This window comes from Rhea americana, unplaced genomic scaffold, assembly GCF_003343005.1.
Source record: "Rhea americana isolate MKP2758 unplaced genomic scaffold, rheAme1 scaffold_1, whole genome shotgun sequence".
In the NCBI taxonomy this organism is placed as follows: Eukaryota; Metazoa; Chordata; class Aves; order Rheiformes; family Rheidae; genus Rhea; species Rhea americana.
This window is the reverse complement of record NW_028185038.1, coordinates 7,127,870-7,138,256: the sequence shown is the minus strand read 5'-3', so window position 1 is coordinate 7,138,256 and position 10,387 is coordinate 7,127,870. Positions and strand designations below refer to the sequence as shown.

Sequence of the window (10,387 nt, the reverse complement as noted above, 5' to 3'; positions counted from 1 at the left end):
CCTGAAGGGGGCATTCCTGAGGGAAAGCTGCCGCGGGGAGGCGGCTCGCTGCCCGCCCTCTCTGCGCCGCCGCCATTACCTCGTAGATGCCGAGGAGGTTGTGGCGCCTGAAGTAGGCTCGGAGCTCGGGGCCTGCGTCCCTGAGGGAGGACATGGCGGCGCCGGGCCGGGCTGCGGCGGCGGCGGTCACCTGGCAACGCGCGGGCCCGCCCCGGCCCCGGCCCTGGCGCTTGCCCGGGCTCGGGATTCCCTGCTGCCCGCGGGGAAGGGCCGCTGGCGCAGGCGAGGCGCTGGTCTGCCGGGGAAGGGCGGGCGCGTAACGGGCGGCGGAGGGGGGTGGGGGGCTGCAGCAGGTGGCTTGCGCGGCGGCCCCGCGGAGCCCTGCCCTGCCGCCGCGCCCGAGTCGCGGCAGGGCGAAGCGCCGCTCCCGCCCGCGCCGACGGCTCCGCACGTTTGCGGAGGCCCCAGCTGGTGCCGGCGGCGCCACAGCCGCAAGGACAGCGGAGAAACCGCGGCCTGGAGGTGGTGCTGAAAGCCAGCTGGCAGCGTACGGACGTGGTCAGCAGCTCTTCTCAGTGTGTCTGTGTTATATATGTTTAATACACTGCATATTAAACCTTCACATAGCACTTCTGCACACGTACCGCCGCCGCAGTAACCGAAAGGCGGCGATGAGACGCGAGGAGCCCGGGGCGACGCCGGATGGGGCGGCGCCGCGCTGCGGCAGCGGCGCGGACATGGGGTCGGCGCGGGCCGCCGCGCTGCGGCTGGGGCTGGGGCTGGGGCTGGGGCTGCTGCTGGCGGCCGGCGCCTGCTACTGCCTCTGGCGCCGGGCGGCGGGCCGAGGGCGGCGGGCGCGGCGGGGTCCCGGGGCCGGCGCCGGCCGGGGGGCGCCCTGCGGCCCGCCCTCAGGTGAGGGAGCAGGCGCGGGCCGGCGGCAGCCCGAGGGCGCGGCAGTGTTCTCTGCCGTAAAACGGATGAGGAGATGAAAAAAAAAGTGTTTCTTTTTCAAGCCAGCCCTTGGATAATCGTAGTTAACTTGGTCCTGCCTCTCTTTCAAAGAACCGGTGAGGTGTTTGCGTGGCGAAATGGTGGTGGCGAATAGGAGGAAGCGGGAAGGGCCGCGCGCCCTGGCCCGGGCGTGCTGGGGAAATGGCCTTGGCCCCGGCTCTGGGAGCAGCGGTCGGCAGGGCAGAAGTCGTAGCCGCCTTTGCTACAGTGTCCAGAGAGGTTCCCACATTTCACTGCAGAGAACTGAAGGAATGTTTTACATGTTTGGTGAATATGATTTTGGAAGGAAGGCTGCTGTTGGTTGACCAAGGAATAACGTATCCCAGGTTGTTGCTGTATGTTCCTTGGATTTTCTACTTTGAAAAGGTGTCATAAGGCTCCGGAAAAGGGACTGAAATCCCACTTATGGTGTAAAACAATCTTTTTGCCATAGTATGATAGTTGGATACAGTGAAACTTAGAACATTGTGGCCTACAAACAAGAGCTAAAACTCAGCGTTGCGAAATACATGAAGTGATAACTAAGGGAAATGTCTCAAACTTGATTTCAAGTATTTAATTTAATTTTTTAACATTGACAGCCGATCATCCTCCAAGAGCACCCCATACCATGGATGCTGCCGATCTGCAGAAACTTATTCACTTGCTCCAGTCCACAGATGATCCATTAATTCAAGAGCAAGCTTTAATCACTCTCAGCAACAGTGCTGCCTTCTCTGTAAATCAAGTAAGTATTGTTTTATAGCAAACAATAGTATTTCAATACCAGTTAGYCTGGAAAATTAGAGTTGCTGTTCTTCATAACAGTAACACAAAACTGAGGGCAATGATACCTTGTGTTCTCACATCCATTTTACATCTATGCCTTAGTTTTCTGTTAGTCCAAAGAATGTAACCTACCTTTTTTACAAGATTTATGTAAGCCTGATGTTTGTGTAAATTATGTGCAACTTAATGTTTGTATAGAGTTCTGTATTGTAAATATGCTATAAATAACTTTATATCTTAAATTGCTTAAAGTAACATCATGTCAGTTAAAAGGTTGAATCTGAGAAGAATTTTAAATACTTGCAGCTTACAGGATCAGATCRGAAATTTATTCAGATAATTTAAACTGTTTCGTATGTTTAACAAGTTGTAAGCCAGTTACATCTTAGCAACTTTCCAACTATTCAAGTCTGTTCAATTCAATTGGAAATAAGATACAGTAAGACTTTTAGATGGGTGCATATTTTTGGGCCTTTATAGAGGAAAATATGCATCTGTTTTGGGGAGGGGGTGGTAAAAATGGGTTGTGAAGACATTTGGACAAAATGTCCAAATGACTCCTCCAGAAGACAATTTTTTGGTGTTTTGAGATAGTTATAATTACACTAACTACTTTGGCTTTTTAAAATCAYTTTCTGAATAGAAATCTCTCAGAACTGCTGGAATGTCATGAAATTTCAAGGCCCATTTTTCATTTTCTTGAAACACTATATTAGTTTTTGGATGATAGAGTTCTGAGTGAGAGGATTGAAAAAACAACTTTCAAGTGTAAGGGAAAACAAAGATAAAGTTTTAGAACTTCTTCCCAWAATCCTGTAAAGCTGCCTCTTGAAATTCTGTTCTATTTTGAGAGGAGTTTTAATCCTCTCCTGTGACCTGTTCGCTGGATCAGCTATCCTATAAACTCATTTTGCAAAAATTATTTATCTTTATTCATTTATAACCTGAAATGATTTAGGCATGCTTTGCAGGTCAAATTTTAAAAGTAAAGGTGTTTTGCCATTATCAGATAAGGGGATATGCTAACCCCAAGCAGTTCTTAATTTCAATGGAAGCAATATATGCAAAGACAAAAGGTAGCTTAGTGGTTGCGCATCTTCGTAGAATTAACAAGCTATATTAAATCCTTTAATTTGCCACAAGCAAAACATAACAGATACTATTTAAACTGTTCTAGGAGCTGTCTTAATTTGTTAGCTCTTCAAAATTTGGTAATTTTATGAGCAGCTCTTCAGAAGGATATATATCATTGGTRTCTTTGTCAAAATTATTTTCAGACATGGTTTGATACTGTAAGCTGATGTCAGATTTAAAATAAATAGTATGCAKATTTTTTTGTATGGAATGATAATGTAGAGAAAAAACAACTGCCAACATTCCCACTTTAAATAGGCATTGTCTATTTCAGAAGTCTTCATTTAGATGTTCCATTTGTGTTGAAATGGAAACTTTGAGGACGTCCTTCAGCATTTAATTTAAAATTCATTATAATCTTATTAAATATCTGGCTTATATTTCAGGATATAATTCGAAATTTGGATGGCCTTTCTATTATTGGAAGGATGCTCTCGGATTGCATTCCCAGGGTTAAAGAAAAAGCACTAAATGCTCTTAATAATTTGAGTATGAACATTAAAAATCAGAAAGAGATACAGGTAAGTTTCCTAAAGAGGAAAAATTAAAGTAATATGGATATAGGAAATAACAAAGAATTTTCAGCAGAGTTGTTAAATACAAGGGAAAATACCAAGACGTTTTAAAGTTACTAATACTTAYGAGTCAGCAGACCTGGATCATCTGTGCATCCCAAAGCCAAAGGGAATAGCTTCAAAAAATGTATTGCATCCCTACCAGTTACTTTTTTAAAAAAGACACTTAATGGTAAATGCAGTAGATAGTATGAATGAGAGGGAGGCAGCCATTTTGGTCCTTTTTCTGATTTCTCAATAAATCAAGAAGGGTCCAGGCAGTGAAGGGAGATGCAGATTTGAAGATTTTTAGTAGATTTTGCATTAGCTTGATAAAAAGAACAGTTTGATTGTATATAGTAGTTTGCAGTGTCTTTAGTTCTGAGCAACTTATTTTTAAGTAGTACTTGCCAACAAGAAGTATTTATATGGCAGAAAACAACTCCTTTGATAAAGAGGAAAATTGTTCTCTTCTCAGTTAGGGCTTCAAGATGCTGTATGCTGTCACCCAGAAGAAAATTGAGTAAATCAAACTTGTTGGTTGTCAGTTGTCATCATTGTTCCTGAATAGTACCCTGGTGAATGGGCCAAATGGTTGGAAGAAAGAATTTAATTCCAAGACTTTTCCTTGCTTTGTTTTCAGCATCTAAGAAGAACTTAGTTGGAGTAAGTGATTTTTGAATAACTGCTTAGAGGAAATGTGCTACTTCTGGGATGGAGTCAAAGCAATTTGGGTTTTCAGAGCAACTTACGCTTCAGAAACGTTAGCAGGCATGACTCTGTAATGTGTGCCCTTGTTATGCCAGCAGAATATTTGTGTATTAAAAAAGAAATGCTTGTTTCTGAGTACCTTGATCAGGTTATGGTTTCAGCCAGCAGTATGCAATAGATTTTTAGGCTACTGTGGCCAATACCACCARTACTGTTTGTGAATATGAGTTCTACTTCTATCAAAACATGTCTTCCCTTTTATCTCCTTTTTTTCCCCCCTCTCAGGTATATATTATGCAAATTTGTAAGGACATTGAGTCAGCTTCCCTGAACTCTGATTTGCAGCTAGCTGGACTCAGATTGTTGACAAATATGTCTGTTACCAGTGACTACCACCATATGATGATAAATTCAATTCCATGCTTTCTTCATTTGCTTTCAGAAGGAAATGAAAGGACACAGGTACTGGATACTATATTGTGACAAATCATTTATCAAGTTGCTTTACTTGCTTCCTTTATACCATTTTTCTAAAATTGTTTAGATTCTATTTAGAAAATCAAGTATTCATTAATTGATAGCAGATAACGCTTGAAATCCTTGAAATAGAGATCTGTCTATATTTGTATGGAAGTAATCTTTTTCTGTGCAAATTCAGGAAGAGAGGGTAGCTTCTAAGCATCTTTTTGTATAACCCCTTTCTTTCCCATATGAGGAATAACTGGATGGAAAAAGATTTTCGAGGCGGAAGGGAATCTTGATACTCCAACCATTAGGCTAAAGCTGTGAGAGACCAATATTGTGTGCACTGCTATTGCCTTGTGTCTTTGCTTAGGTTTCTCTTCTGCTCACTAAACATTACTCCTAAATCACAGAGCAAGGACGATCTGCATGTGAAAGGCATGCATTCATGCATCAAACTCTCTGGGGAAACATGYCAAGCAGTCAATGCCCCTTAGAAATTGCATGATTACTCTGGATTTCTTTTTTCTTATGCAGTAGGATTTTTTTGGAAGCTCTGGATACACACAGAGTAGATCATAGTAAATACATGTTTCATAGACGGATATGAGTGCGGAAGTGCACTCTCTGATCAACTTGATGTACATGACCATAATAATTATTAGCAGCATAATCTCACTTCATGTCTTACAACCCTGTTGACTGTAATGGGAAATCATTTGTGAATTCTTGTTAGAAATACTGAAAGAAGATAAAAGCTTCAGATATGGGCAAAATGCAGAGTTTATTCAACTTGTCACAGAACCATCACTATCAGTGCACTCAATTGCTCTATTAAATCAAACTTAGTTTTCCTGAATGTGAAGTTCCATTAAACTTACCAGACCTTCTTTACTTAAGTAGAGTAAATATCCTTTGGCCTTTTCCTTGTATTTATTTTACATCTTGTGCCACAAGATGTAAACATGAACATTAGGTCTGGGGAAGTACAAAGGTGTGTTTGTATGTGCCTCTGATCAGGTTTTAAGTACAGTATTTAAATATTCTCTGTATGTTTTAAATATTCTGTGCATTTTACCTACTGTCAGTTGTGTATTCATCTTGCCTTATTTAGATCTCTAAGGTAAACAGAATTTGCTTTTAAAATATCTGTATGTAGTACATATGTGCTAGAGACTCCATAAGCTCTTTTTCTTATATCAAAGACTAAACTCTGCAATTCAGGATGTTAGTTGATCTGTTTAACCTTGCCCCCTCCAAGTCATCACTGAAGTATGATTGATGTTTAGTTCTGTATGTATCTGCTCACTAGTACACTCATAGATTGCACTGCAAAATAGCAGTAACTGCTGTTAAAATGATTACAAAGGCATACTTCTCTGTTGTGGAAATCTTAGATCTGTTTGGGAATGGAAGAGATGAGAGTTCAGATTCTTCCTTTTTTTTTTTTTTTTAAGTCTTACTTTGTCACTTACAAACTTTCTCGAGTGTATGCATGTTTCAGGGTCTTTTTGTAATAATAATACGTAGTTGTAACTCTACAACTGTTATGGGGACATGTAATAGTTATTTAGGAATGTTATATTTCAGTCACTCTTGTGAAAGGCACAGATGCAAAAGTGAATGAATTAATACTTTTTGGCCTTCTGAAAATGCATTTCATCAAGCACGATCCCCTCTATGAGTGTAACAGAAGCAGTAAGCTAGACTTCTTGAGTATAAGAAATCAGTAGGCTGTTTTTTTTAAAAAAATTGTAATCCTGTTCCTTGTCTGCATATTACAAAGTGAGTTATTTAATTTCTTGGTGTAAATGTGTGAAAGCTAAAATCATGAGAAAAGTCAAATTGTTCAATCCTTTTTTTTTCATATAAAAAGGCAGTAGAGAGTTTCCGGCAGTCATTACAGTTTGATAACAGTGCTAACAAAAGCAGATTCTGTTTTCCCTAAGCCTTTCCTTGCTTTGTTGAAAAATGCAGAGAGAGGCTGGTAGTTTACATTTGTACAGTTAGCAGTAAATAGGTAACAGACCCTGTTACTCAGCAAGCAAAATTTATTGAAAAGAGAAGTTTTATAGACATCCTTGAAGAAATGAATGGTTATGGAAAATCAGAGGATGGTGGACTACAGTAAAATACAGTGGGGCAAGTGAGGGGAARAACAAGAAATGTAGGACAAAGAGACAATGGAGCATTATTTTTTTTTCTCACATGTTCCTTTTTTGGAGTTTGTAGTGAATTATGTTTCTTATTTCAGATTCAAGTTCTGAAAGTACTTGTGAACCTGTCTGCAAACCCAGCCATGACAAGACACATTCTCAGAGCTCAAGTAAGGTTCTTGCTATTTCATTACATTTTTATCATCTGTCATCTATGTGTGTGATCATATATGCGTCTATATATACACACATGTATCTATATATGCATTTGGAAGTTTAAATGTATTAAAAGTATATATGAAACCTAAGAGTAAATTCTAGCAAGTATCTCCTATCAAATACTATGTTTAAATTAGTAGCTAAAAGTACACACTTGTTCACATATTAATCTTCTTCCAGATTGTAGCGTAATAAAGATACACGCTTGCCAAGGGACAGTCACAGGGCATATGCACATGAAAAAGGCTGGCTTCCTATGTAGCAATCCAAACAGTCCATGACAGTTTGCAGAAGCCTGTTTTCACCTTCCCTGTCTACCAAATGGGCAGTGCTAGGAAAGGAGGCCAAACCACGTAGGCCAACAGAGGAAGGCTTGCTGCAGCAAGGGTGAGAATATATTCCCAATGGGCAGCCATACAAACACACCTATACAACACATATAGATGGCTGGCCACACAGATCAGCATGACCAGCACACTCAGCACTCAAACAGCACCAGCAGCCTCATCCTCTTCCCCTCCCAGCAGATCAGGAGGCAGGTCCAGTTGTGGGACGCTATATATATACACATAGGCACAATGCGGATCCCTCCGGCAACTGGGCTTAGACACTGCTCCTTAGTTCACCCAGTAGCTGGCCCCTGGATCCCTGGTCTCCTCAGTTGCTGGCACCTGGACATACAAGCTGCTGAGGCCTGCAGCCCCACTCCAGTTCCTGGTACAGACACCCCCCCACCGCACACTGTGGCTCTGTCCAGTAGCTGGCCTTGGACCTGCTGTCCATCCAGTAGCTGGTCCTGGATCCTAAGAGATGCATACACATGAACACAGCCCACGCAGGCTGACAAATGGGTCTCAGTCGATACCCAGGCTCCCTAGTCTCTAGGGTCAGAGCACAAGGGAGTCTAAGCTAACTACTATGGAGACAAATGCACACAGGTCCCCCAATCTATCATAGCAGCCAGCTGAGATGCCCCTGATTTCCCCCTGACTGGAAGCTGGCTGCCCTGTGGCCTCACCATTGGCTATACACATGCATGCCAGGAGCCCAGTTCACTCCACCTTCTTGCTGGACAGTCTGGCATGACATCCAAGCACTCACTTGAGTACACTCACTTGCTGCTGTTTCGGGCACCACAGGCACACAGGCTGCTATGACCCATGGTCCCCCTCCAGTTACTGGCACTCAGACCCTCACTCATTCCAGTTGCTAGCACCACAGATGCAGGGGCCATCTGACCCATGGTCAGCCTCCAGTTGCTAACACTTAATTTCACTCTCTTTGGTCTCTCCAGTTGCTGGMTCCATAGACACGAAGGCTGCTGTAATCCAACATGCACAGAGAATAGAGTCTCTTATCTAGGAAAATGGTCGTAAAGAATTTAATAAGGAGAGACTGCTGATCAGGCAAAAGGCATAGCCAGACAAGTGTGCTGACAACTCCATTTACACGTGGCCAGCCCATTTTATCCCCACACCCCTCTCTCTTCCCATGTTTTTTTCTCTCCAAATCACCTGGATCTCTCCTGTTCTCCACCTTTGATTCCTCCCCTAAACTTGCTCTGGATCCCATGCTCAGTCTGAAAGTTGTTCTGGAGAGCTATTCCCCTAGATTCATTGTGATGGGTTTCACACCTGGACAGAGGGCTGATGGGGCCCTGGGAGGAGCCTGGACAAGGTGTAATTTGGGTTCCTTGCCTGCCTTCACGCCTCTGTGCTTGTGGAGATGAGCCCTTGATAGGCTGATCACTCTCCTGGTAGTCAGGTTCTCCTATCTGCCATTGTTCTCTGTGCCTGTGGAGACAGGATTTTTAGCACATAACCTAACAGACAGATGGTAGTCTTTCATATGTAACATAAAAGGTACCCTCTAAGTTTCAGAAAAACCTAAAACCTTATTTCCAGATGCAGTCAGCCTATAGTTTGAGRACTGAGTACAAGCTTCAAATGCAGCCATTCCTATAAAGATCATTCTCAACAGCTATTTCTGTATGTAAAATATTAACACTATTCCTAAGAAAAACAGATTCCAACAGAAACCTCACCTCTTTACAGAGATGCATCCATTGTATCTAAGTACTTTGAATTGCCTTTCTATGTGCATTTCCTTATGTCTTCATGCAGAACTTTATCTGACATTAGCTACTGCAGGTTTTGCTACCATACAGCTTCATTTTGATGTGACAAAGGATATAAYTGAAATAAAACAATGGGCTGGAATGGTGCTAGTTCCCTCACAAACTAAGATTCTTAAAATATTCAATGGCTGACTATTAAACTTTTGGTTTAAAAATCAAAGTTTAATTTCTGAGCTATCTCCAAGWGGCAGAGCTAACCTGTATGCTACCCACTTTTCATTATTCGAAGTATAGAACAAAATTTGAGTAGCTAAATGTTCAGTTCTTTACTGTGTTAAAAGTGTATCCTTTTCTGGTCTATCAGACACCTAAGTGAAKTAATGTACAGGCATTCACATCACCATAGAAGGCAAAAAACCCATTACTTAGAGGGAAGGCAGACTCTCTCTTCCAAATGGRAATTTTCCAGACAGCCACGTTTTGAAGATTCAAAGTGCAAAGCACTTACTAGTCTGTGAGGCACAAGCCAGTCTTTCCTCTAAAGGGGAAATGTGCCTGCTGTGCAAGTTTCTGGCAAGCTTTCACAGCATATGGAATTCTGATATTTTGTGAGGATTCTGGTTTAGATGGCTTAGGAGCAGATTTGTTTCCATTTTGAAAAGTTAGGATACTTATTTAGCAAGCGTACCCAATGCTAATGATTAAATGCGGATTACYTGTTGAATATCCTAGGTACCATCATTGCTGTCTCTTTTTGACAACTGTATAAACAGAGACATTCTGCTCAGAACCCTCATGTTTGCAGCAAATTTGAAAAAGAATGTGAACAATGAAGATGGCACCATGCTTCAGAACCAGTACGGTGAAGATTCAGTTTTCTTTACACTCTGTGGGAATTCTACCCCATTTGCTCAGAAATTGGCATCTTTATTGCATCACCCTGATACAGAAGTGAAGGAGCAAGTTGTTAGAATATTAACACAATAGTCATTTTTAAAAAGTGATCTAATTAGAATATTTACCTCGAGTGCTTTCTTACAACAAATTAAAACATTTTATTGAATATTATGATACTATTAGGTGCAGACTAGCTATTACAAGAGAGAATGCAATATATTTAATAGAGAGCATAACAGATTTGTCATAAGATAAAGCAGTATCTTATTTAGCACTGACAAACCACATGTGTACCACAGCTGGTACGCATTAACAAACAGGGAGGGATAGTTTAAAAACAGAAATTTATAAGGACAGTATATATTTTAAATGGACCAGTAAAGTCAATCTAAATATTC

General features: G+C 41.9%; 2 protein-coding genes across 11 annotated transcripts in view; one reads left to right on the top strand and one right to left on the bottom strand.

Moving 5' to 3' along the window:
* Nucleotides 1-290, bottom strand: part of FBXL13 (F-box and leucine rich repeat protein 13) — a 101,316-nt gene extending 101,026 nt beyond the window's left edge. For all 9 annotated transcript variants that reach the window (XM_085298467.1, XM_085298456.1, XM_085298516.1 and 6 more), the window contains exon 1: nt 80-290. In XM_085298467.1, coding sequence (XP_085154593.1) covers nt 80-154 — 75 coding nt within the window. In that variant the 5' untranslated portion in view covers nt 155-290. The remainder of the gene's footprint in view (nt 1-79) is intronic.
* A 365-nt stretch (nt 291-655) lies between these two features.
* Nucleotides 656-10,387, top strand: ARMC10 (armadillo repeat containing 10). 2 transcript variants are annotated; one of them, XM_085298570.1, is made up of 6 exons: nt 656-742; nt 1,593-1,738; nt 3,300-3,434; nt 4,464-4,640; nt 6,895-6,966; nt 9,825-10,387. In XM_085298570.1, the coding sequence occupies exons 1-6, from the start codon at nt 703-705 to the stop codon at nt 10,077-10,079; spliced, it is 825 nt and encodes a 274-aa protein (XP_085154696.1). In that variant the 5' UTR covers nt 656-702; the 3' UTR covers nt 10,080-10,387. The 2 variants fall into 2 exon arrangements, with proteins under 2 accessions (XP_085154696.1, XP_085154691.1); XM_085298565.1 differs by having other exon boundaries at nt 738-912.

What these genes read in the sequence shown, in the direction of transcription:
- ARMC10 (XM_085298565.1), top strand. Translation starts at nt 738, where the DNA reads ATGGGGTCGGCGCGGGCCGCCGCGCTGCGGCTGGGGCTGGGGCTGGGG. An exon ending in GCCCTGCGGCCCGCCCTCAG is followed by an intron (nt 913 to 1,592) that starts GTGAGGGAGCAG and finishes TAACATTGACAG; the next exon opens with CCGATCATCCTCCAAGAGCA. An exon ending in AAAATCAGAAAGAGATACAG is followed by an intron (nt 3,435 to 4,463) that starts GTAAGTTTCCTA and finishes CCCCCCTCTCAG; the next exon opens with GTATATATTATGCAAATTTG.